The sequence below is a fragment of the Engraulis encrasicolus genome, chromosome 14, assembly GCF_034702125.1.
Source record: "Engraulis encrasicolus isolate BLACKSEA-1 chromosome 14, IST_EnEncr_1.0, whole genome shotgun sequence".
Classification (NCBI taxonomy): domain Eukaryota; kingdom Metazoa; phylum Chordata; class Actinopteri; order Clupeiformes; family Engraulidae; genus Engraulis; species Engraulis encrasicolus.
This window is the reverse complement of record NC_085870.1, coordinates 39343975-39370951: the sequence shown is the minus strand read 5'-3', so window position 1 is coordinate 39370951 and position 26977 is coordinate 39343975. Positions and strand designations below refer to the sequence as shown.

General features: G+C 43.6%; 3 protein-coding genes across 4 annotated transcripts; 2 read left to right on the top strand and 1 right to left on the bottom strand.

Moving 5' to 3' along the window:
• Positions 1–1596: 1596 nt before the first annotated feature.
• tshba (thyroid stimulating hormone subunit beta a) lies at positions 1597–13872 on the bottom strand. The gene is made up of 3 exons (XM_063215713.1): positions 13808–13872; positions 5675–5885; positions 1597–2516 (listed from the first exon to the last, which is right to left on the bottom strand). Exons 2-3 carry the CDS (start codon positions 5846–5848, stop codon positions 2214–2216), a joined length of 477 nt encoding a protein of 158 aa, XP_063071783.1. The 5' UTR covers positions 5849–5885; positions 13808–13872; the 3' UTR covers positions 1597–2213.
• Positions 10689–23126, top strand: slc5a8l (solute carrier family 5 member 8, like). The gene is made up of 15 exons (XM_063215711.1): positions 10689–11039; positions 11494–11559; positions 11881–11932; positions 13814–13881; positions 14519–14673; positions 16190–16330; positions 17174–17303; positions 17523–17611; positions 18134–18246; positions 19156–19223; positions 19359–19445; positions 20493–20677; positions 20965–21068; positions 21440–21531; positions 21960–23126. The coding sequence occupies exons 1-15, from the start codon at positions 10689–10691 to the stop codon at positions 22077–22079; spliced, it is 1821 nt and encodes a 606-aa protein (XP_063071781.1). The 3' UTR covers positions 22080–23126.
• A 374-nt stretch (positions 23127–23500) lies between these two features.
• On the top strand, positions 23501–26945 carry si:ch211-105j21.9 (sialomucin core protein 24-like). Of its 2 annotated transcripts, none has more exons than XM_063215709.1 (4): positions 23501–23585; positions 25139–25734; positions 26232–26390; positions 26498–26945. In XM_063215709.1, the coding sequence occupies exons 2-4, from the start codon at positions 25149–25151 to the stop codon at positions 26695–26697; spliced, it is 945 nt and encodes a 314-aa protein (XP_063071779.1). In that variant the 5' UTR covers positions 23501–23585; positions 25139–25148; the 3' UTR covers positions 26698–26945. The 2 variants fall into 2 exon arrangements, with proteins under 2 accessions (XP_063071779.1, XP_063071778.1); XM_063215708.1 differs by having other exon boundaries at positions 25123–25734.
• The last annotated feature ends 32 nt before the right edge of the window (positions 26946–26977 follow it).

Sequence of the window (26977 nt, the reverse complement as noted above, 5' to 3'; positions counted from 1 at the left end):
CAGAATTAGAAAATGTCTGTTGGAGCATTGTCGAAAGAGTGACTGTGCCATTTCCGTGTAACACATACACTTTTACTTTGGTGTCTGCAATGTTGCGTGGTGTTTCCAAGAGGGAAACCGGAAGCGCGTCCCCTTTAAGGCACAGCATGGAGGGCCAGCTGTGTGACGCTGGCCCTCACATGATAGTCACCGGAGTGTTTGCATACATTGATATCTGAGCTGGTGACTCATAAATACTCCCACGCTCGCTGCTGTCTCCGCCAAACATCAGAGTTGAGGGCACGTGTCCAGGGGGTGTACCCCAAATAGAACATCAACACGGAGCCAACCCACTTCGGGTCAACCACGGGACCTTTGTCATACTTGGCCCAACAGAGAAAGACACACGTTTTTGTGTTTACAAACATACACACACTGTACGACCAAACTAAACTTGAGCTTGAGTCCATCCCCAATTCTTGTTGTCTTGTTGTCATTATTAATGTTAACTGGTTGCAGTAAAATCAGGATATTTTGATTATGTTATTGTAGCTAACTAATGGATTTAAATGACTTTAAAATGAAATAGGCGGTTCATGAATACTGTTTTCACAACAGGTTGTCTTTTTTTGCTCCTGTGTGTCTTTATGGCACTAACTTCAAAAGGCCCAATCTTTTACATTTTATGGCCTTTATGGTCTGTTTTACAGACTTAAACTTCGACCAGCCACAATTTATTTTTGTCAGAGTTTGTTTATGATAGGGGCTTTCATGTGTCATGTTTCATAGTGGCTTTCATATTTAGCTCTTGTTTTGGTCTTTATAGACCTTTATATGGTGCTTCGCATTCATGTCATATAATATTTAGTGTTTTGTTACTCTTGCTGTTCATTGTGTGTGTGAGCGGCATATACAAACATCATTGTGTACACATTATTGTACAAACTTAACTCCCCCTTATGTGCAGTATATAGCTACTTACAATTTCTCAGTTCGTCTTACTCATCCTAGTATGTCTGCATGTGATGAATGAAATAAAGAGCCAACAACTATAACCAACAACACTCAGATGATTCAGTATGAGTATGTCTGGCCAATTGGAAGCTTGATTTCTGCTCCTAATTAGTTTACTGTTTACTGTATTTTAAATCAGACCAGGTTATCCTCACTAACTTTACACTTGGTATTCACCTCAATGTTACCAATAACAGCTACACAATAGCAAAGCTGACTGCTTCAGCAGCCTCTTCATTGTCAAGGGCAAAACCCAGTAGAATTCCACTCACACGTACAGTACAGTAAATCCAAATGGAATCTCCCAAGTGAGGCAGCTGTATAGTCTTGTGATTGGGATGTGTATTTGTGTGGTGTGTATTGTATGTATGCGAGGTGAGGACCACTAGTAAGATTGGACGGCGTGTCACAGGATGTGATTAATGGAGATTAGACAGGTACTATTTGCAGAGTGCAGCTTTAATGGCAAAACATTCACCGTATTCTGTGGCACACAGACACAAAGCGGAGCGAGGGGGGGTGGGGGGGAGGATGGGCGCGTGGAGAGGGGACAGTATAGGGGTGACTCAGAAACACAAACATGTGACGTGTCACCGCCGGGCTACTACGGGTCAATCCCTCCTAATAATAGATCTAAAACAATGTGACACGTGAATGCCCTGTATGGGGTGGGGGGGCTGGTTGTGGGGGAGTCGGCTGGCGGCACGGGCACAATGACCACTGGCGCGTCCACACACAACAAACAACTGACCCAGACAAGGCATTCTGTGCATGCCAGGCGGGCACACAGAGGCTACACTGGGTACTGTTTTTTCTTCTTCAATGAGGAACAAATCCGCTCGTCCGACCGTGGTGTATCGCGCATAGGCCAGAACACACTGTTCATCAGGTACCGCGCTATCAGCTTGAAGCTCAACATGAAATAAACCTGCATTCACACACATACAAACACACACACACACACATAGACACAGACATACGTACGCACTCACATATGCACGCGCACACACACACACAAACACATGCACACGCACATACACACACATAGACACAGACGCATGCACACACAACACTACATGTATTCCCCATTTGTTTCAGCCTGTTGCTCTTTCTCTCTTTCTCTCTTTTTTGATGTATCTTAGTCTCTCTCTTTCACCCCCTACCCTCTCTATCACTCTCTTCCTTCCTCATCCTGTCTCTCTCTCTCTCCTTCCTTTCCGTTAGTCATACTGGATGTAGTTATCCTGCTGGGGGTAAGAGGGCTCGAGGTAGAAGGGCCAGAGGGGCTTGGAGCACTGGCTGCCCCCCCACCTGCCGCCGCTGTGGCCGTGGTGGGTGCTGCACTCGTCGCTGTGGGGCCTGCAGGTGCCGCAGTGGCAGCTGAGGGCCACGGGGTAGGTGAAGAGGGGGTCCTCCTGGGGCCCGCAGCCCGGCAGCTGGGCCGTGCGGTACTCCAGCTCCTGGTAGGCACAGCCCGTCTGGAGCACGAAGCGTGGGCCCACCAACTCCTTCACGTTACTGTCCTGTGGGGCGGCAGCAGAACCCGTAGTGTCAGTGCCAGGAGTGTTGGGAAAGTTCAAGTTCTACAGGAACTTGTTAGTTCAGGGCTGCATTTCCTAAAAACTCTTAAGTAGTATTTAAGCCTAAGTAGAGCTTAAGTATGAGGGGCCGCCTAGGCAATACAACAGAAATAGGTTTCACATCATCACTAAGAGTTAATAAATACACTATTTTACCTCACACATGCACTTTAGCAAGCATTTTATTTGCATGTACCAGAACAAAACATTGTATGTAGGCCAATACAATTATTTTATGCATAAACTTTTGGTTATGTGATACATTGCCTAGATGGCACCTCATACTTAAGTACTTAAGAGTTTTTTGGAAATGCAGCCCAGGTAAAACACTGAGGGGGGTCAGCATCAGTGTGTTGATATGTACACATGGAGACGTGTATACAGACACACACACACATGCAGGGTAGAGAATAAAAATAGCCACAAGGTGACTGAAGAAATATTAATGTAACTTTACTCATACATAATATTTGTATTGGCTGGCTGTTCTAGCTGTAACTGGAATGATAATAACAATTTTGTTTCAGAAGTTTATCATGATGTTCACTTGCACACACACACACACACACACACACACACACACACACACACACACACACACACACACACACACACACACACACACACACACACACACACACACACACACACACACACACACACACACACACACACACACACACACACACACACACACACACCCCTAACTTCCCTACCATACCTGCAAAGTCAGTTAAAAAGGTGAGGAGTAAACAGTGAAACTAGGCCATCTTGTTACACAGGCACATGCTAAGATAGTAAAGATATGATATACTAGATATGATATGACCTCCCTTACGTAACTTCACACATGATGTACAGTAAGTGACCGCTGTAGTTGGATAACTAGATCGTAGTGTTGATTTCGGAAACTATAAGCTGTGCCGCTTACAGCTTTTGCTTGGCCCAGGACAAAATCATCTGAAAGGACCTCTCAATACATACGGTGTAGAGGGGATCCAATTCTGCAGCCCCCAACCCCCCCTCCTCCTTCCTGGGCCCTGGACAACTGACTTATTTATGCCACCCAGTCGGCGGGCCCGACAGGGTCGTTGACAGCTTTGTTTCGGGCACAGGACAAAGACATGTGAAAGGGCCCCCCATCCAATGGATACAATGTAGTGATAGCCCAATCCTGGGCCCCTCCTCCTCCCTGGGCCCTGGACAACTGACTCCTTTATGCCACCCAGTCGGCAGGCCTGACTATAATATCTCATGATCACAAGGGTGAGTAGGACCCCACAGGTGATAATTGACTCTGTTCGTAGTAACTTTTTTATGACCTTTATGAGCATTACAGTAAGGTACTATAATCCACCTGATAGCCAGGTTTTAGGCGATGGGAAGTGCATCGATAATAATAGATTATAACCCCCCCCCCCAACACACACACACACACACACACACACACACACACACACACACACACACACACACACACACACACACACACACACACACTGGCACACTGGTGTTTTCCAGTACGCTGGCGCACTGAAGCAAGGCTGGTATTTATACTAGGCTTTTCGGCCGGGCACTCACTGTTCTTTCCACAAAATTCCACACATTCATCTGCTCAATTCACACACACGCAGACAGACAGACAGACAGGCAGACAGACAGACAGACAGAAAGACGGGAAGGCACTGCAGGCAGGCAGGCAGACAGAGACAGAAGCAGACAGAGAGAGACACAGAAAGACAGACAGTCATGCAGGCAGACAAGACAGAAAAGCAGGTAGACAGAGAGACAGACAGAGAAGCAGGTAGACAGACAGACAGGCAGGCAGTAAGACAGACAGAGAAGCAGGTAGACAGAGAGACAGACAGGCAGACAGACAGCCAGGAAGGCAGGCAGACAGACAGAGAGGCAGGTAGACGGAGAGACAGACAGACAGGCAGGCAAGCAGACAGGCAGGTAGGCAAGCACACAGGCATTTAAGCAAACAGACAGGCAGTCAGGCAAGCACTCAGACATCGATGATGACAGAGGAGGTTGCCATGCAAGAGTGGTAAAAGCGGTCCCGAAGCAGTCAGAGGCCCCTTGCATATCGCCCAAGGGCACTCTGACATACAGAGGCTGCAGTATTAATCAACCACCTGCCTGTCTGTGTGCATGCTGAAAGAAAGAAGGAAAGCCTACAGTCTACAGTCTACAGCCTTCCTCACTCAACTGCCATGGATGCCATGCACATTATAGATAGGACAGATAGGCCCAAAGTTACACAACACCAGATAAAAGCTAAGATAGAGTGTGTCTTGTCATGCAATATCACACCTCTAGTATTGTAATTACATATGTAAGAGCACTTCTACTTCTGTTGTCTCTTAGTGCAGATGGGATCGCCCGTGGGCCTATTCCTTGGGCCTATTTGCTGAAAATACTCAACTACTTCATAACAACAACATTGCTGACATTACTGAGAGCCTTAAGTAACAGATTAAGACATAGCCATTATAATTATGGTGACAGTAAGGTTATAACATAGACTCTGCGCTAAGGGTTATTAATATACAGCCCTGAATGGGACATCTTTTCTCTTCCCTCAGCATTCACAGTGACATCACTATCCTTGGATATGCCTGCATCCACAAACGCTGACAATGCTGTCAACATTGTCAACGAAGCACATCACCAAAACACTGTCAACATTGTCAAGGAAACACATCACCAAAACACTGTCAACATTGTCAAGGAAACACATGGCCAAACACTGTCAGCATTGTCAACAGGGCTGGACTGGCCATCTGGCATAACGGGGCAGCCGGGAAATGCCCCCACAGTTCTGTGGCGCAGAACTGACGCACCGATGGGCCCAGCACCTAGCCTAGAAATCTAGACGCCCCTAGGCTACCCAGCACCCTTTTGGGCCCCTATTTTCAGTTATGTAAAAAAACATTTCTTAACATTACTGAAAATAGGGGCCCAAAAGGGTGCGGGGCCCACTGGTGCGTCAGTTCTGCGCCGCTCATTATGAGGGGCCCCTTTAAGCCAAAAGTGCCCAGGCCAGCCCTGATTGTCAACAAAGCAGACCGGCTTCCAGGGAACAGGCGTCATCTTACCCTGGAAAAGCAGAAGCCTGTGCAGATGGTGGTGTTGATGGCCACGCAGTAGTCACAGCCTGGCTTCTCCACGTACAGCGTGTACTCTGTGGGGACGCAGGAGGGCATGGCCGAGCGCAGGAGCAAGAACATCACGGCACTGAGGAACGCAGACATGGCCATTGTCATCGTCATCACCGTCACCGTCACCACCCCGTAGTTGATGCCAGCACTAAAAGAGTAGTAGTGGAGAAAGCACGACATGAAACGTGTTGTATTATGAGGATGAGGTGAGGTGGGCGCCAGCATTTGGGGGTTTCTAACAAGAAAGTATAGAAATGATATGTGGTGTAGGTGGGCGCCAGCATTTGGGGGTTTCTAACAAGAAAGTATAGAAATGATATGTGGATACTGGTGAACATGTGAACATGTACAAATATTTCATTGCACATTTCTTGCACAACACAAAAATCAAATAGAGACACCCAAATATATACCCCTTCCATTTTCCTTTCCCAATACACAACACACCTCAATTATATTATAATTTGAACATGTGACATGGATAACCACTGTACTCTACAATAATGGCCAATAAGGAGAGCTACTGTATGTGATGCAGCATGCTGCAGCATCCGTAGCATAAGGGGTGCATGTGCCCAGTGTAACAGGGTTCTAGTCTGGTCTAAGGGCGTTCCCCAAACACGCTATTCTTCTCTTCATCTCTTCCACCTTCTTCCTGTCTCGTCTACTCCTCAAGAAGATACCTATCAATTTCCAATGAGGAAATGTACACTAAAAGGGTCTAAATACAATGTACAATAATAATATAATAAGCCTCCTGCTATGAGGACTTAGTCGTGGTTGAGGCAGACAACTGAATCCATACCACTCACCTGTGTGCCTACTACACTACAGTCTGGCTGTGTGGGAGGCTTCCGGAGCTTTATACCTCCCCAGTTAATCCCATGTCATCCAGGTCTCCCTTATCTCCCCCTGGCTGCTTATAGAGCAGCATCCCTATGCAGTAGACTCGAGGCCCACCGCGGCCCCTGGGGCACTCACCCCGGCAACTCACACCCACCACTTACTATAACCTCATAATGAGCTAAAACACGCAGCGCAGCGCACCTGCCGACACATCCGGCAACACACAGTGTAGTGATGCCTTAAACAACCCACCAGCTTGACCTCGAGAGGAGGGTGACTTGTAATCTGTCTAGCATACACAAGCCTGTAGAAAGGAAAAGTAATACTTATGTCTCACGATGCTTTGGTTTTGAAGGCTGTAGGGCAGTCAGATGCAGAGAGTTTGTTGGCACAGGTATCTACCTTTTAATAGATACAGTACAGAGTATGCACACATGAAAACCTACATGTCCTTTACAGATAGGGTATTAAATCCACAGTCTGTAAAAAGTTAGTGAAAGTCCCACCGGGAAATCCCATTGTCTCTGTGACATACCACACCACAGTACATGGTGCACACAGAAATTGCATTTATGCCTCACCCGTAGGGTGGCAACTCAACAAACGCCCCAAGGAAGCATGCAGTGTGAAGCAATGTTACCTGTGATCTTTGCAGTGAAGGGAGTTGCATAGTTGCACTCGGTACATTCTATACCTCTAGTATACCTGGGAACCAACATTCTGTCCATTCCTTCCTCCACCTTATTTTTTTCATTCTATAACAACTGCTTTTGTAACTGCTTTTGTAACATGTTTGTGAAGGAAGTCAACATTGATTACTTAATTTAGTTTTCAACAGTATTCTGTAGAAACATTATCACTACCATTGCTGAATTTAGTTTGAAATGTTGGTCAACAGCACTGCCCCACTATGACAGTAACTTAGCAAATATCCCAATGTCATGGCACACACTGTGACTAATATTCCAATGTATTTACAAGAGACCAACGTGATAAACGCATTTTAATCACCTAATGGAGGACATTTGGCATAGCCTATCTGAACTGGGAATCATAAACCAATTGGCTGATTGTCTGATGTTTCTCCAGGTTGCGTCATCATCAATATTCACATGGCGAAGCGCTGCTTATCTTGACTAGATCATTTACTACCTTGTCAAAGCACATTAAGGATATTGCTACATGATGAAAGTCGAATTTACATGATATTCACATTGTTACATGGGATAGGATACACTCAGTAGTTCATATTTAATGTGCTAATTCAAGGCCCATGATATAAATGTGGGTCCCTGCTACCAGAATGGCAATGACCCCAGTCATACTGTATTACAAAAGAGTCAAAAGACTCTAATGTCGTAGCATTGTAGTACTAGTTAAGTCTTTTCAATTACTAGTACAGCGTTCCAGTAGCAGAACCGTGTGCATTATACAGAGCTGGTTCTAGTCAGTTTGGTGTGCTATAGGGAAATGAGCTTCTTTGGAAATCATGACTCACTCTCTTCATATCAAAGAGATAGGGGCGCACCTTACATCAAACTGTTTTCTTTTTATTTTTGTGCACAGATGCGTACTGTTTTGGCATGTGCCTTCCTCACACGCCGAAACGTGTCTGCGCACAAAAAGAAAAAGAAAACAGTTTGATGCAAGGTGCGCCCCTTTCTCTTTGATTCTAAGTGTTTTATTTGGGCCAGCACCCTCAAAATTAATCAAAAAACCCAAGTGAAGCCTGCTACCTGCCATACTTCACTCTCTTGATAGCCATAAAACAATCCCAATGTTGTGCAATCTGATGTATACACGGGTCGTTGAATGCATCACCGAAGGCATCATTCACTCAGCAAATGCTAGCACAATTTAATCAGCTAACTTGTGGCATAACTGACTTAATAGTTGTGGAGAAGGCCAAAATGCTTGGCCTTTCTGCCTCAGCATGCATGCGCAGGGGCGAAGCAACACATTTTGAGCCCTATGTACAATCAGCTCCATTGGACCCCCTCAGCCATATAACTTCATAAATCGGACTGTGTGTGGGCCCTGTATAAACATGGGGCCCTGGGGACTCAGTCACCCTTTACCCCCCTGAAGGACATCCCTGTGTGCATGAGTAACAGCACAGCACACTCCATGACTGACCCCCTGTGAAGACACCTGTGTCTAAAACCTCTAAAAAAGAATGATCATGCTTGACGTTTTCATGTTTTATGTTTCACAGTATTTTGCTTAAAGTTCTGATTCTATTATGATCAATGGAAATTACGGGCGCTACCAACAAATTTGTCGCCCTAGACGACTACTTTGCTTAGTGTCTTGTCAATATGGTATATCCATCGAGCTGGCCTACAAAGCCTGTGCTTCAAAGGTGTCCCTTAGGGTTAGGGTTAGGGTTAGGGTTAGGGTTAGGGTTAGGGTTAGGGTTAGGGTTATTAAAACACCTTACTGGTAGCTCATTTTGAAAAAGCAGCACATAAAAACAGAACACTATCCTGTTGCAACACATGCAGAAGCAACAGATTTTGTGGAAAGTCTGTTAAAAAAATGCAGTCCTGCTATATGCAGCTTAGTCCAGAATGGGATCTGGGCACAATGACAGACAGGCTCTTCAAGATGGAGAATGCTTTCGTCTTCCGAACTGGTGAATGATTTTTACAGCTGTTTATTCTTTCCAATTTGAATTTCATGGCGGCCTGTTACTGATTGCCAGGGAAGCTGACAGGGGGGGACGGGGGACAAAGGGGTCAGTTGTCCCAGGCCCAGAGAGAGAGGGGCCATTGTATGTATTGGATTGGGGGCCCTTTCAGATGACTTTACCCTGAGCCCAGCAAAAGCTGTCAGCGGCCCTGCTGATTGCAGTCAAAGTGGTTGTTTCTCATTTACTCTTCTGTGAGAAAGCAGCCTCAGAAATGTGCCTGTCTGACCCGGCCACCGGCCTCCTCATTATCATGGCCAGGCATGACTCTCAAAGCCACAGCAGAGCCAGTGGTCAGTGTCAAGTCAAGTCAAGTGTATTTTATTGTCAAAAATCTATGTAACAGGGTTAGCAGAGAAGTTTGAAATTGTGGTTGACCAGTCCCCAATGTGCAGACTTAAAGTGGTGGAGGGGACTTGAGATAGGCCTATTCTTGAGAAAGCCCACCGCACCACACGGAGATGTTTGTCATCATAACCATCTGAGACCTATTGCTGCAGCTCAGTGCAGAACAGTCTTCACTTCCCTTGTTATCTAGTGGATAACCTTGGCTACTAACGTTGTGGAGTAGTCATATTGTTATCTTATCTGGACTTTGATGATTAATCAGGTGCAGGAAAAAACTATAAGTGCGAGCCTCCCTTGATGATCTGTGCATGAACGCTTTTAACCGCACACGCCACGTTCTGTCTCGAACAGAACCTTCCACTCCTCTTCAATTCTGTCGAGCAACTGGAGCTGAACCTTAATCTGCCTATAAAGGACTCTTTTCTTTTACTATCTCAGAGGGCGGTGGTGATCAGCATTTGTATAGTTTGTCCTTGAGGGATTATTAACTAAAGTCTTTTCCCTGGTCATCACAGAGTGTTTGTTCGCTCATTCTTAGACAGACAGACAGAAAGAGCAGCTACAAGACGGGCAGGCAGGACTAAGGAAACCTGGGACATTGCGGCTTGGGATTGATACTGTTGCTGGTGCCATTCAGGGTTTGTTCAAAATCAGCTTAACAGAGACCAAAGAACCTCAGGTGCTCAGGGACGTTTGGATACTTCCAGGACCTACCATGCCTTTTAGGGTAATGGCCTGTTGAGAAAAAAAGATTTGTTGGTGTTTCTCCCATACTTCCATGGATGCAGTTGTTTAATTTAAAAGGGCATTTTGTTATATATCGGATTGTGAAGATACAACAGATAAGAGGATTGTAATTGCATGTTATCATACTCCATTGATCCTCTACCTACAAGAACAGAAGAAGCCTTGTACCATTTGGAGAAAAAAAAGAGAGAAGAAATTATTTTTGTGCGCACAGAAAGTTCTAAGGGAACAGGATTGTTCAAACTTTGACATTTAGTATAAAGGTGAGTGGTTGAAGTGGTTGAACAGAGGTCCTGATTTGAAGCTCTGAGTGCTGCCAGCATGGTTGGAGGTGGCGAAGTGGCTCTCTTCTCTGTGTGGGACTATGTGGTGTTCGCCGGCATCGTGGTGGGGGCTGCCGGCATCGGCCTGTTCCAGGCCATCCGCAGCCGCAAGGACTCCAGCAGTGACGAGTTCCTCCTGGGTGGGAGGCAGATGACGGCCGTGCCCGTGGCCATGTCCCTCACGGCCAGCTTCATGTCCGGCATCACCGTGATCGGCACGCCGGCCGAGGCCTACCGGTTCGGCACGGGCTTCTGGCTGTTTGCTTTCGCCTATGCCATCATGTCCACGGTCAGCGCAGAGGTGTTTGTGCCACTGTTTTATCGCCTAGGCATCACCAGCACTTACGAGGTAAGCTAAGCAAGGACAGAATAATGTCATGCTGAGAAAATGTCTGGCATTGATGAGTATGCCAGAGATGGTTTAGAGATGACCTTAAACAAGTGTGACAAGTATAATGTAGGCTATGAAGCATCAAATCGGCAAGGAATTTGACACACAAGGTATTTAAACTCTAGGCTATATTAATATATTTATATATTAGGTAACATCTCATGAGAAGAAGACATTTAATTCACAAAGGCACCTTTTAACTTAAACTATTACAAGTAAATCAGTTTGTAAAGTGGCACTTGTCAGTTGTGTTTTGTTGTATAGAGTTGTATAGATTTTTTTTCTTCTTCTTCCAGTCACCTTCAGAAATATTGAAACAGTGATGTGCATTTAAACTAATGCCGTTGTGTGGCTAATCAATAACAGGTCTTGGAGTAACTCTGTAACAAATATCCTTTAATTTCCTTCACAGTATCTTGAGATGCGCTTCAATAAACCACTAAGAGTGATCGGAACCAGCATGTACATCATTCAAACAGTGAGTACCCATTTCAGGGAAACGTCTGAAGCGTTTCAAAGGGCACACATTCATGTTTGCTATATGGCAGATAAGAGCACTAATAACTATCAGAGCAATGGGTCCTCTGGGAAACCTGACGGAGAAGCACTCAGAGAGATTAGCCTACGTGTAGATATTCTCTCAGATAGAATGAAAATTCCGTTCCATTTAGCCTTATTGATTCCACTGTTAATAATTCACATTACGGTGAAGCATTGCAGAGAAACATGAATCTTAAAAAGTACAGAGGCAGGTGTGCTGCTGAGTGAATCATCTAATTGTTATTGTGTCTCTCCACAGGCTCTGTACACCGGCATGGTGATCTATGCTCCAGCGCTCGCTCTAAATCAAAGTGAGTAACTGGTGTTGTTGGGTAATTACACAAAAGATGAAAACAAGCTCGTAACATTTTGTGGTGGCTTAGTTTCATTTTTCCCCCCCCATCTGCTGGCCAGAGGCTTTATTGTCAGTTAAAAGCCCTAAATTGTAGGCTTATAAAAGCCCATGACATAATGGACCTATAAGCCCACACAAACACGCCCCATCCATTATTTCACCTAGCCTATAACCTGTTTCAAGGTATCCTGGGCAGGCAGGTGGGGGCCCCGAGGCTGCAGCCACGTCTACAGGGCCGCTGGCAGCTTTGGCTGGGCCCATCACAAAGTCATCTGAAAGGGCCCCCCACTCAATACATTCAATATACTAAGAATCCAATTCTTGGCCCCCCTTTCTCCCTGGGCCTGTGGACAACTGACCTATTTGTCCCCCCCTGTCGGCTTCCCTGCACATCTAGCCTGTGATATAAGACATACAGTGGGATGTGCACACAGCCATGTTACCTGTAAACTCCCCTAATGATTATACAGTATAATGGGATTTTATTGAGACAAATATCGTTTTGTATGAACATAATGGGTTCTGACGCACACAACACAAAGTCAGCTTTTTGATGACAGTGGTGTACATTGTGACAAATATTGAATTGCACCTCAATAACTATTATGATGCCATTTACTCTGCTCTTGCCCATATCATCCATGAGCATCCACATCCCTTTCATTCTGTTAAAAAAAAGCTAGGCCTATATTGCGAGCCTTGAAACCTTTCCTTAGAAATGTTGACTGTTGATCTGCATATCCTCTTGAATTGACACAAAGTAGGCCTACACTCATGCCCAGTATACTGTAAAGTCTGTTGGTAAGATTTGCGGTAGTGTGGTAGGATCAGTTGTTAGTTATATGAAGATCTTTCCAAAGACATTAATGTCTGATTCAATAATTAGACTGACAAGTGTCATTCCTTGTCATAATCACAACGAATGACCCCACACCCTAATGACGAATGACGCACCATGGTTGACTGTCAATTGACTTCCACAAAGTTTAATCAACTTTTAATGTTTTATGATCACTCATTATATTGTTGCACTGAAGATGCACATGCAGATTAGACCAAAGTTTATGTCAATATCCATAAGGCCTACATGCAAACACAAATGAATAATATAAGAACAACAGATTTGAATTTGAGATTTGAGATTTGAATTGACTTTCGGTGGTAAGAGCTGTCAATATTTTTTTTTAAATAGAGAAAACCAGTCTCACGGGGTGCAGACTGTAGGATGCACTCTTGCTCAAAGTGTAAAGAAATATCACATTCTTGCCAATATCAGTTTATTACACAACGTTTTGGCATGTGTGGCCTTGCAATAAGCTGGCACTGGCAAGAGTGTGTGGCACTGGCATGAGTGTGTGGTTTGGTTTCTTTACACTTTGAGCAAGAGCAGATTCATTCAGATGGTCTGGCCCGTCAGGTCTGCACACCTCCACTCCAGCCACACTTGTATTGTTGCACTGTATGCTGTAGTGATTTCATCAACTTCCACAAAAGTTAATCAAACCCTTTATCTGTGTCATGATTTCTCATGATATTGCTGCACTGAGGGTACATACACTGTGCAGATGAGACCAAAGTCTATGTCAGTATCCATAGGCCTACATTTGTTAACAGCGACAAATTTAGATATAAATAGATGCGAAGAACAAAACAAACCTTGCCACCTCTTGCCGCATTGCTGTTTCTTGTAAAGCAGTTAAGCATGGTTTACAATGAAGACTATACATTTTCAAGGTAAAAATGACAATTGGCTCTGTTAAGGACCTTGGTCATCAGGCCTTCAGGTACACTACAATACAGTGCATATCTTAAATGTGTCTCTGTTCTTTACCTCAAGTTACCGGCCTGGACCTGTGGGGAGTCCTGGTAGCCACAGGGGTGGTGTGCATCATCTACTGCACCTTGGTAAGTCACAGGATTGAGAGGTCAGTCATATTGCAACATTGCATACCCACCTTGTTTGTGACTTGTAACAGAACAGGGGTTTGGATGTTGTCTGGAATATTGCCATCTTCGAGATAATTCTTTGAAGTTCCTTATGTAAGCCATAGGATGCACCACTACATCTAGAATTTAGATCTAACAAAGGTTGAGTTGTTTTTCTTAGTCAATGTTAGCAATGCATTTTCTACCGTGCATTTTAGCAAACAATCCAACATACAAGGGAGGCCAGTTTCACATAGTGTACAGTATAGGATAACATTGTGAAGTTAGATGCACAAATGAACAAAGTGGTGTAAAACTATCTGTTTGGACCATTTCACTGACAATATTTTATGGCAAAAGGGTTGCAAAGGTGGTTGAGGTCTGCTTTAACCCCTTTGCGCAGAGCCTATGTAATAACCTTACTGTCGCCAATTTGTAATGACCAAATCTTAATCTGTTATATAAGGCTCTCTCTAATGTCAAAGCAATGCTGCTGTGATGTAGTTGAGTTATTTCAGCATCGAGTGAACGGGCCCACCGGCGGGCCCATCTGCACAAAGGCTATGAGAGTTTCACCATGCTGTTCTGACTGGGTGTGCTCTCGGGTGTTGTGTAGGGGGGTCTGAAGGCTGTGATCTGGACAGACGTCTTCCAGATGGTCATCATGCTGGCTGGCTTTGTGGCCGTGATCGCCAGGGCAGCGGTGCTTCAGGGCGGCCTTGGAAAGATCTGGAAGGACGCAGAGGAAGGAGGAAGACTTGACCCTTTTGAGTAAGTCCATCACCAACTACAGCAATGCAAGCCCAGGGTTGGATTGGGTTGAGACTGTATTCACATAGAATTTAGTGCTCAGAATGTTCGCGTTGGATTTTAGTGTCCTAGCCTGACTCTCGCCAGACCTTTGTGTATTTCCGCTCAGCTTCGTGACCAGGGGCACATCTTGTCACTAGGCTAGATAGGCAGCCGCTTGGGGCCCTCAGGCCCCTATATGATGAATGACAACTCATACTTTACTACAGTAGTGGCAGTTGTTTCAAATGTTCATTCCTTTGAATCTTCGCTTGGGGCCCCACCTGACCCTAGAATAGCCTCTGTTCGTGACCATGAGCCCATTCATCTGATGAGAGGCAGGTTATTTGTGTCCTACTCCTCCCCTGCGAATTGTAAATAATGTATTTGATGGCTGGGGCTGACCGAGCCTAAGAATGGTTTTGCATAAACTTGGAGAAGAAACAAATACAGTAATCGCTCATGCAGAGAGGAAAAGAAACCAGCAAGAAAATAAATGGTGAGATCTTCTCGTCAAGGGGGATTTATGCAAAGATGGCTTGATTCTAACTTCTTGAAAAAGAATAGGACCTCCATTGTCACATTTAACTCATACTAACTTGAAAAGACGGCAATTGAGGAAAATTACCTGTATAGGTCTGAAATGCGCATCTGATTTATTTACCCAATCGCTGATGTTTGATCATGGCTTATAATCTGCTCGTATGTAATGCATCATCATTCACCCCTCCCTTTGCTGTTCCCTGATTGGTCATGATGTCGGGCAACACAACTAATCTCCTCGCTCGCAGAAGACCCAACCCAAACCCTACGTAACGTGAAGGGAGATGTTAATTGAATGGAAATGTAAAGCTGGCATGGCCAGGCTATTTGTTTAGTGCTAGAGATTCCAGGGTTCATAGTGTCGACAGCATAAAGTGTTCATGACAACACTCAACAGCAGAGTTAAGCAGGGCCCTTATAAATAGCATTTTTGCAGGGCTCAAAAATAAACTTATTTAAGATCTCATTAGTTAAGATCTACAGCATTATTGACCAACTAGCCTGGACCCAAAAGCATGAATAAAATCACATTACTGTACATACCTTACATTAGTCTGAAACACTTCTGTAGAGAGGTTAAACCAGAATTATGTACAGAGACAGCTGTCTCGCTTCAGCCTGATTATCATCGACGTCCAAATCTCTTTGAGACTTGGTCTGACCAAGAGCATAACAATGAACATTCCCAAAACGGCATGGTTGACCCGCCTCCCTTGGTTTGCTTATGGTTGTTTGTTTCCCGACACAGTGAAAGGAGTTCCCGTATTTTCGGGAACTCAGAGAGTACTTGCATTGCTCTTGAAGGTGTTGCGTCACTAGGAGGGCACGGACGAGGAAGAAGGAAAGAAGAATGTACAGCGTTTTCACTCCCTCTTAATAAACCTTCTCGGAGAACCTGTGGCCCTGTGAATCCTCTTGCATGTCACTTCTATCTGTCTGTCTGCTCGCCTTGCAGCTTCAACCCTGACCCTCTGCAGAGGCACTCCTTCTGGACGGTGGTGGTGGGGGGCAGCCTGATGTGGATCTCCATCTACTCCATAAACCAGTCACAGGTGCAGCGCTACATCTCCTGTCGCACCATGACCCAGGCCAAGCTGTAAGTACTGTACGCAGCTGGGCAGTTACCGTTTGGGGCAGGGGTGGGGAACCTATGTCTCGAGGGCTGTTTTATCCGCCCCCTGCCATCATTATGTTATGCAGCTTCACATGAAATATGACATATTTTGTAAAGGAATCTTAGACATTACTTTTGCAATATAATTAAGTTATATTCATGGGACCAAGACAAGGTGGGGTCTGTTTTAAAGGTGGCTGTCTTCAATATAAGCCTAAAGTGCAGGAGGAAATCCTGATATGTGTTCATAATATGGCCCTTGGAGGACTTTTACTGCCCTTGGTGGAATTTGAAGTGGCCCCTCGAATGAAAAAGGTTCCCCACCCCTGGTTTAGGGGAAAGTAGAGTAGAGTATCATTTATTAATCCCAAGGGGAAAAAGGGGGTTATGAGGACATAAGGCTGCAGTCGCCCCCATTTCATGTAGGCCTAGTTGATATAAGAAGCAGTTGAAGTAAAATGTGATGTTATTATCAATCCTTTTGTGTAGCATATTCAAATAGATACTTAATAAGCACTTACTTAACACTTTGTAACCGTTGTCTTCCTGCACAGTGAAGACTCAAAACTGATCTTGTTGCAAGTACGGTATTAGCACAGGATGCGACAGTTGCATATTTTTGAGGTGATAGTTTGGGGAAGAGGTTTAGTTCAGTAATGTTCCACAGTGAGTTGTGCATCCTTTACAATGGCATTGCTTTGAAACTAATTCCCATCAGTGAAATGTTTATCCACTTATCTAGGAATATTTAATGAATGGTGAAGACAGAAAGACAACTGGACATATGGACCATCAGTGTATTAATAGTCTGTATTTCCCCCTCAGGTCTTTGTATGTGAACATGATAGGACTGTGGGTGACCGTGTCGCTGGCTATGCTCTCTGGCCTGGCAATGTTCTCCATTTACAAGGACTGTGACCCCCTGACCAATGGTGATGTGGACAACAGTGATCAGGTATAACACCACACCCTGATACCCAGTCAGACACGTCACTTGTCCTCACACTGATGCACTTAAGCTGTTGTAAATGTGGCTTCAATACACAAGGTCTAATGTGCAGGGGGAAATCATGCTTTGTCTTCATACTGTAGCACGGCCCTTGGAAGACTTACAATTTGATCTCTCCCTGTCTCTCTCTCTGTGTTCTGTCTTGTCTGTATATGTGCATGCCAGCTCTTGCCATACTTGGTGATGGACATATTGGGAGAGTTCCCAGGCGTCCCGGGTCTGTTTGTCGCGGCAGCCTACAGTGGGACTCTGAGGTAACGACAGAATAATGGATCTGCTTTACGTAATAGGTTGGCTTAGGCTCACAATGATGAATCAAATACACCTTTAGAGCGTTTAACTCTTAAAGCGATACTTTACCATTTCTGTAAATAGGCTCATTTTACACATAGCCAACTGGACCCAGAAGATTCAATTGCTAGCATGTAACTTGAATTAACATCACCATACTAAAGACAATGGATGAATACATAAATGCTTAATAGTAAGATGTACATATGTTTAAGCCTGTTATAAATGTACCCCACTACATCCACCATCATTTTTTTTATTACACTGTAAAGTAAAGATCTTGCACACTGAACTTGGCAAAAAGTGTGGAGGTCCAGAGTAAACAAACCCTTCCATTTGTAAAGGAGATCATGCTGATTTAATTTCTGCACCCCTGCTTTGCATTACGTTAATATTACAGGTACCTACAACTTATACTGTAGACGTCTTACGTGTGATGTATCGTGTGACTGAAAAGAATGTTTGTTGTGATTCATCTGTTTTAGTACAGTGTCATCCAGCATCAATGCCCTGGTTGCTGTGACAGTGGAAGACTTTGTCAAGCCACTGATGCCGAACTTGACAGAGAAACAGCTCTCTTGGATGAACATGGGGCTAAGTATGACCACCCACTTTGTGCCAAATATTGCCCTGCAAGTATAGCGTCTCTCAAAAAAAATGGTGTAAATTCGCTGTTGCCAGAATGGCAATGACCAGGTCAAAATGCATCATTAAAGATTCATGATGTAGTTGTGTGTTACACACAGGGCCGCTGACAGCTTTGTCTGGGCCCAGGCCAAAGTGTTCTTAAAGGTCCCCCACCAAATACATATAGGGCCTAATGTAATGAGAACCCAATTCTGGGACCCGCTTCTCCTCACACTTGTTACACTGTGCACATCTGAAAGAATGGAATAGCACAGTACTTATAGTTATATACATGCCGCTATGATATAGAAACTGAACTAAAATATCGGTAGGCTATCTACTGTACGTATTGAATAGGTAGGCCTATGTCTGCAACTGAACCAGTAGGCCTATTGCATTAGAAATGAGTGCAGTCCCCTTTTAGTCTTTGTGACACTGTGTATTTTCATACAGTATTTAACACTTTGACAGGGCCTTCAGCAAAATTCTTTTTCAGACCCAGAACTCACGACAATGTTACCTAATGGCATAAATGCAGTCAAACTGGAAACATATGATGCTGTTACATCAGCCTGTCACTCTCACTGTCAGCTTAATACAGTAGTTGCACTGTTGTACATCAGCTTTCCAAATAAAGTGTGTGTAGGCCTATGTGTATGTGTGTGTGTGTGTGTGTACATGCATGTGTGGGTGAGGAACAGTGTGTGTGTGTGTGTGTGTGTGTGTGTGTGTGTGTGTGTGTGTGTGTGTGTGTGTGTGTGTGTGTGTGTCTACCTATCTACAGTAGGCCTATCTATTACAAATGTTTTGCAACGGACATACAATTATCAATATAAATTAATATATACGGTAGGCCTACATATGATTTATTAATTCACAGGTGTGTTCTTTGGTGGTGTGTGCATTGGAATGGCAGCAGTTGCTTCACTCATGGGCAGCATACTGCAGGTACATTTCCTCTTCCACAAACTCCAATGAATTCTAGGTCTCAGAACACTGTTCTCCCATAAAGCTCACTGCTGCCACCTGCTGGTGAATTTCCATAAAAAAAATCCTCTCCCTCTGCTTTTTCTCCCCATCAAGGCTGCACTGTCCATATTTGGAATGATAAGCGGACCACTTCTTGGACTGTATCTTCTTGGCATGTTCTTCCGTTGTGCCAATTCAATGGTAAGACATTTTCAAAATTACACAGACAGAGGTCTGTGGCCACTGACCATTCAATGTAATTTTTTTTTTAATCAAACTTACTAAGTGGAAATGTATTGCCTAGAAATGCAACAATGTACACATTCTGATTATTTTTTGTTATTATTATTATTATCATTATTATTATTGTATTTATTGATGAAACATCATTGGTTTGAACTTCAAACACAGACACAGCTGTGTATGACTGGTAAGTTAACTATCAAGATAAGAAGAAATAGGCATGGTATACATATCATAATTAGTGTTCTGGGAGGTGTGTGATACACATTAGCATCAGCTGGGGCCTAATGATTAAGAAGTATGTAGGTCTTACTATCAGAGGTTACCCTGTTTGAGGTGCTGGTTACACGTATGATGTTTTAAATGTGGATATTTTCTTAATACGTTTATGTGTAAACATAACATGTGGATAAAAATCCACTGTGTATAGGTGCGTTTTAGCCCCCTAAATGGGATATTTTTTTAACAGTAAAACAGAGTTTTAAAATGTACATTCTGACTAAAACGGTTTACGTGTAAATGCAAATCCAAATAAAAAAATAAAAAACCCCACAAATATCCATATAAGTGTAAACAGCTTCTGAATCAGTAAAAAAATGGTAAAGGGGTGAAAAAGAAGGAGGGAACATACCGTACATATCCATATTGATAGTTGAACAAGGCTCTTACAGTAACAACACACTCTCAAGGAATTGTCCCCTGTATTGACTGTAAAACATATTACATAAGGACATGAGGGAAAATGCAATACACGGACATTTTATGGACCCATTGCGCAAAACACTTTATGGACACAAAGACGGAACAGCATTTATATATAAAAGTATGCTTCTTTTCCTAACTGAGGCATGTCATTGTCACACTGGTGGTTAATGATTTGAATTCCGATATAGTTCCTAAACATGGCTAATCATTAAGTCATATAAAACCCTTTACAGTAGATGATTTGACCTGATACATTTCATACAGTTTGTACTTTGATCTTGCTGTGTTTTTTTACAACAGGGAGGGCTGGCTGGGCTTGTTAGCGGCTTGGCCATCACTCTGTGGGTGGGCATTGGAGCGCAGATCTACCCTCCTGGACCCGACAAAACACACCCACTGGACCTCAGCATAGAGGGCTGCCTTGCAAACTTCACCACAGTGAGCCCGTGGACGACTGTGCCATCACTCAACACTCCAGAGCCAAGGCAGGAAGACCTCATACTCTTACCCTCAAATAGGGCTTCAGTTTAATAACGCATCCTCTCATCTGCTTATCTGAAAAATGTATCTGACCAATTCTACTCAGCAGCTAAGCCATCAGTGCTATCAAGAGTTCTTTGTAAACACATACTGTATGCCTCTGTGGGGCACAGCAAACACTTGTAAATAATAATGTCAACACCAGATATAATATAAAACTCTATGTAAATATTATACAGTATAGTAAGCATGAAGTACTGAGAGTTTTTCTCTTTTCTCAATCTTCCCACAGGCCACCCCTGGCAGACAGCTGGTATTCTCTGTCCTATCTGTATTTCTGTCCACTTGGCACCATAATCACCATGGTGGTTGGCCTGTTAGTCAGCTTCGCCACAGGTGAGTTTCCAGCTTCAATGTGAATTGAGGATGGTTCATGTTTATCTCCTAAAATATGCCGGACCAATGGTGATGAAACAGTCTGTGATGCCAGAATGAGGACTTTTTCCACTTATAAATTACATTCTGTGGCAATTCATACACAATGTCTACAGCCCAGAAAACAACTGGAAACTTTTCATGCACCTAAAATAAAAATGAATGGAAATGCGGGTGCTAAATGTGACATGACTAAAACATGACTTTTTTTTTTTTTTTTTTTGCATCGCAAGTTGATTTCCATGTTAGTCTGGCTCACCAGGCTGGTGAAATTGTGTTTTTTGGGTCAAACTGTGATGCTTGGTGCTCACCCCTTTGCTTCCTCCCTGTAGGTGGATGCAAGCAACAAAAGACTCGCCCAGAGCTCTTCATCAGCACCAATGACCTATTCTGCTTCACCTGCTGCTCCAGTAAACCCACTGAGGTAAAGCAAATCAGCACTATGTCCACCTTATTACGCAGCACTAACGCTGCCCATCTACCTGGAATGGCGTCACCCTTGTAATTGTGGATAGTAAGGTGGATAGTTATGGTGGCCCCACACTGACAACAAACACTCCCCACCATGACTAGGTCCTCTGAAAAGAATCGCCTGCCAAAGGACAGCACAAAAAAGTGCTCGTCTGACAACTTCGGATAGATTTTAGTATGTCTCTATTTGTGAAATCATCTCACTGTTGTTGTTGTTGTTTCATTGTTAGATATGACTGTTAGGCCTACAAGACATTCACGTGATAACATGTAGGAGTATCATATTCATGAAATAAATGTTATTTGAAGATAGAAGGTTCCAGGTGAAAAGTGCACTATGACGGGAAGAAATGCTTATACACTTTCTCTTCTCTCCCTCAGACTCCTGAACTTGTGGAGAAGGTACACTCCAATGGCAAGCAGGGCATCGACAACCCAGAGTTCAGTGGGATGGAGCTGGACACCAAAGAGAAGGACTTGGACAAGATTACACGATTCTGAAGGGAATGACCACCAACTGTCATGCTGCTAAAGGCCAAAGAAACACCTCATTCAGAAACTCAAACGATCTGATGTATTCAAGATAGATGCAGTCCATGAGCTGCCATCTTTGAGTTATTTTGCATTCAAAGGACCCACCCTGGTCCTACCGTGGCTCTCACGGTAGGGCACTGGGCTGCTACACTGGCGACCTGGTTTCGATTCCAGCCCGGCCGGGTCCTATGCCAATCCTTCCCCACCATCTCTCGTAAAATAAAGTCATAAAAGACTAAAAATGAATAAAATAAATAAATAAAAAAGGTCTCACCCTGACATCATCCGGCTCTAATGCTGACTCGCTGGCCCATCGTTTTATCCGCCTGCAAATGTCGGCACTCAGCCCAATATTTGTGGCCCCAATCCCCCAGCCTAGGAAGTCCTGTGGCGCCTTGATCATGAACATGATCATGAAATAGTATATAGTAATAGTGATAGCCAGGCAACCCCCCGTCTGGCCCCTGACCTGATCTCAGAGCACTTTCTCTCGACTGAGTGCGGGACTGGCACCAGAGTCACATCATCTGAAATGAGCTATTTATACAAAATCATACCAACGTGTTTTGGCCTACAGGGCCTTCTTTAGGGCATACATAGGCAGAAAGGCATTGCCATGTTTTTGTAGACAAACAAGTTATTTTGTAAGTCTTGAGAGCTTTGGGTCTTGCTTACTCTATGATCTGGAATCTCCACTCTAAAGAGCACCGGGACAAATATGTAGACCTACGCAGCACTCAAAAATATATATTTTTCCCCTCCCACGGGAACTGACTCCTGCTCTCATTGTCCCAGTCTGTCACGCTAAGCGTGTCAGTTAATTATTGCCCACACATAATACATTCCTGTAAATGAAACCTGACTGCACTGTACTTTGTCTTCAGGGGCGTTATACACTGTACCTTGATAATGAGATGCACAGAGGAGGTGCTATTTGCTTCTGTGTCATTTTTGTTCATGTTTGTTGTTGTAAATTTGTTATAATTTTTTATGACTTTAATTTCATTCTCATGTTCAGGTTTTGTAATATATGTATATTTTATCAACATTAAATTTTGGAAAAGTCTGTGTCTCAAATGAATCATGTTTTAAACACCTTGACACTGAAACAAGCACCGTAACATCTTGGCATCAGTTGGTATAGAAAACAGAGACAGTGCAGCACAAAACAAAACAAGTCTTCAAATGAGGAAACGGAAAGTGATTTTTTTTCAGCCCCCTTACCAAGGTACACTGTGACTTATGAACCTGCCACTGTGATAAGTCGCCCAGGCCGCACAGGAAGTTTGCACAGCATAGGGCCGCCCACTCAACCACTCAAGCTGTGTGTGTGTGTGTGTGTGTGTGTGCACTGTGCAGGTCTCTGGTCTTTAGGGAGTGGAGGCTAATCAGTGAGAGGTGCGCAGAGACAAGGACAACAGTACCGTAGAGAACAGGAAAAGCCAGCGAGTTTCTAGTGGGGCTTTGACGCAGGTGAGTAAAATACCTCAAAATACTATTTAATGGGATATTTTACCCTGTAATGGCCCATCAATACACCTCACAATTGATTTTAAAGCTACTGTAAGAGAGGGTGTGTTCTTTAATCAAATACTAGCAAAGTGAACACCTGGTAGGTTGACTGACAAACTACAGTACAATTGCAAGTTGGTATAAAAAGAAAAGGGATTTTTTTTTTTTTTGCATTGGTACGAGTACTGGGAGCTGTTCTCATCATGTTGTGACATGAGAACTGCTCAGGCTGTCCAAGGTGTATCTGTTGATGTTTATGTGTGTGGTACTAACCCAGAACACAGAGGTACGTATAATGCATAATCTGTTCGGCTAAAGAGATCATTATTCTGAGCCCTGTAATGTAAGAATTGAAGGCCTGTACATAGCCCAAAGCAGTCATTGCGTAACTTTTTAAAATATTAACTTTACAGAACACTGGTCAAAGAAAACATTACCACTGATATAAATGTACCATTATCATAAATGACCAAGTCATAACATATTACTAAAGGCTTTATGCAATGACACTGTTATGTAGTACTATGGCACTTAAGTCTTTTCAATGACTCTTATGAGGCAACAGCATTATGAGGCTTCCTAGGTGTGCTTTGGTGTCACCACACTTGTTTTTTGAAGACGTGTTTTCTAAATCAAATTCAAAGGGCACCGTTGAACAATAGACACACAGCATCCACTCCACCTTTCGTACCAAAAAAGTTATACTAATACAAAAATAAATAAAAAAACATGGTTGTTGGGCTATTTTTGTCTAAGAAATTGGTTAATGACGAACATTTTAACAAATTCCAAATAGGCAATGGATAAAGGAATGGGTTAAGTTGAACCTTCAACCAGTTGGTCGATCACAGTTAGGCTACTGTCATGAGTTACAATATGCTTGTGCAAAAAGTTATGCTCTCGGAAAACATAGCAGAAAACTAAAAAGAAGGCACCGTTATTGTCATAAACCAAAGCTTCATGACCCCACAAGCCACTGAATGGTCTACTGTGCCACTGTGAACGCCTGGCGCCTATGTATCTAATGGTAGATCAGTTCATGTATATTTCACATACACAATATTTATATCTTTCAAAAGAAAAGAGGCTTGCTCTGAGTATGATGTAAGGTTTATCTCAGTATGATGTAGAGGTAATTGGAAGCATATTTGCAGCTTTCTTAAAAAGAAAATGTAACCTTGGGAGAGAGAGAGAGAGAGAGAGAGAGAGAGAGAGAGAGAGAGAGAGAGAGAGAGAGAGAGAGAGAGAGAGGTTATGGTAAGGTACGTAAATGACCAGGCCTGACATGAACTAGGGCCTCCATGAGCATGCAAGCCCCTATGTCTGGGGCTTAGCACACTGTGCAATAGAGCCTCCGTCATTACCTACTGTATCTTAACATGCATGAATGCATCTGCTCCAGGCATACATTTTGGATTTCAAATAGTATCTGTTCTAACCACTGACTTATATACTAAACGTGATTGGTTCTAACCCAAACGTCCTTATTTTTTTTTAGTTTTTTCTTTTTTTAGATTTTTCAAGATGGCAACCACTGGCAACCATTTGATAATCATCAAATGGCCACTACCCTTGGGCTGTTTGTTGATCATGCTCATGGCTGGCAGTTCTGCAATAAATACATCTAATTCCTCTAGCCCTAATGAGACCACAACATCCACTGCCATTGCCACATCTCCGCCAACATCCATGACCACTCCCGCAGTGCAGACATCCACCACCACCACAACCGGCAGCACAACCATGAGTCAGGGGCCAACAACGACCACCGCAACTGGACCACCAACTTCTGCACAACCAGAGCCATCAAGTCCTACTACTCTCGGGACTGAGACCATCCCATCCAGCACCACCCCACACGAACCCACTGCCACTACACCTGAGGGAACTGAGACAACTCCACTGACCCCGACATTAGCTCCAGAGACCGGTGGGACAAGTGCAGCCACTGGGTCTGCACAAACACCCACAGCTGACGCAACAACTCAACACACATCAGATCAGCCTACCAGCAAGACGTCTGCAACCTCTGTCACTACAATTACATCCACCGTGACTATAGTTCCTTCAATCTCACCTACCTCAACAACTAACTCAACTGAAAACCATGGTAAGGTCATCGTTTTGAAAATTTGCATTAGAATTCATTTTTGAATAAACATGTTCCTCAAGGCACAACCAACTCGACCACAGCAGACTATTTTACTCACTTCTGAAATGGATAGAATTATGTCTAACAAATAGGAAAAAAGCTACATTTTGGTGTTGGTTTGAGGTAAATAAAATCATTTTGACCTTAACCCAATTTGACCCAGAGGTAGTGGATATTCTTCATACCCATCTTCAGTCAACGCCCATCTTTTTATTTATTCATGAAATGACACGTTTGCTATAGTTTTCAAATGAGTGTCACCTTTAACTTGAAACCAAATTTGCCCAAAATGAGTATCTGTCCATCCTTCCAAAAATAAAAAGAATTAAAACTGGATTCACATTTTTTTGTTTAACTAACTGACTGACAGATAGACCGACCAACAGATTGACAAATCCTCTCAAGGAGTGGTAAACAGAACATTAATAAAGGATCCTATCCCACTCTCTAACCAGGTGGGGGGCTGAACTCTTCAGAGGTGGCACTGACGGTGGTGTTTGCCATTGCCCTAAGTGTAGTAGCACTGGGGGTCATTGTCTACAGCATCACGAAGTGTCGTCGAACAGGAAATCCGTTCTATCATCAGAGACTCTACAGTAGTGCTGAAGACACAGGTCAGTTTTACTACCCATAACTATTTTTGACAATTTATAGTATATTAGCGCATTAGTCATAGTCTGGTGTTATAGTAACATCTGTGCTGTTGCTGTGTATTTTACAGTGGACCTGTTTGCGCCTCCTGCGGATACACTGGTCATTTCTGGTGGCCTCTACGATGGCACACAGATGGGCCCTGGTGAAGGGGGTATTTTGGGTGATCAGGTGTTTCCAGTGCAGCCTTCCCGATTACGACTGGAGATCCTAAATGATGGTGTGGAAAGAACGCCTGGAACACAGCCTTCTACTTCAAGGCAATCATGACTGAAGGACAATCACAGAGAAAAGGGTTCAGATACCTGAGTTAGTATTTAATTCTAGTAATGGCATGATAGCTAAATTAAACAGGGTATGAGATACATTATCATGCCTTAGCAGGACACAGAATACAAACACCTGAACAGGTTGCTAATCCAACATGGTGAATCTGGTTGCCATTCAATTACAGGTATTTGCTTGTGTATTTGCATTCAAGCATTCAAGCAGGATCTTAACTACCGTAATTGCTCTGTCAAGTTTAGGCCAAACTAGTACTGGTACTTAT

Coding starts and splice junctions, on each gene's coding strand:
- si:ch211-105j21.9 (XM_063215709.1), top strand. CDS start 25,149: ATGGCAACCACTGGCAACCATTTGATAATCATCAAATGGCCACTACCC. Junction 25,735..26,231: donor TAACTCAACTGAAAACCATG/GTAAGGTCATCG, acceptor CTCTCTAACCAG/GTGGGGGGCTGAACTCTTCA. Junction 26,391..26,497: donor CAGTAGTGCTGAAGACACAG/GTCAGTTTTACT, acceptor TGTATTTTACAG/TGGACCTGTTTGCGCCTCCT.
- slc5a8l (XM_063215711.1), top strand. CDS start 10,689: ATGGTTGGAGGTGGCGAAGTGGCTCTCTTCTCTGTGTGGGACTATGTG. Junction 11,560..11,880: donor GCATGTACATCATTCAAACA/GTGAGTACCCAT, acceptor GTCTCTCCACAG/GCTCTGTACACCGGCATGGT. Junction 21,532..21,959: donor GCTCCAGTAAACCCACTGAG/GTAAAGCAAATC, acceptor TCTCTCCCTCAG/ACTCCTGAACTTGTGGAGAA.
- tshba (XM_063215713.1), bottom strand. CDS start 5,848: ATGACGATGACAATGGCCATGTCTGCGTTCCTCAGTGCCGTGATGTTC. Junction 2,517..5,674: donor CAGGCTTCTGCTTTTCCAGG/GTAAGATGACGC, acceptor GCCGCCCCACAG/GACAGTAACGTGAAGGAGTT.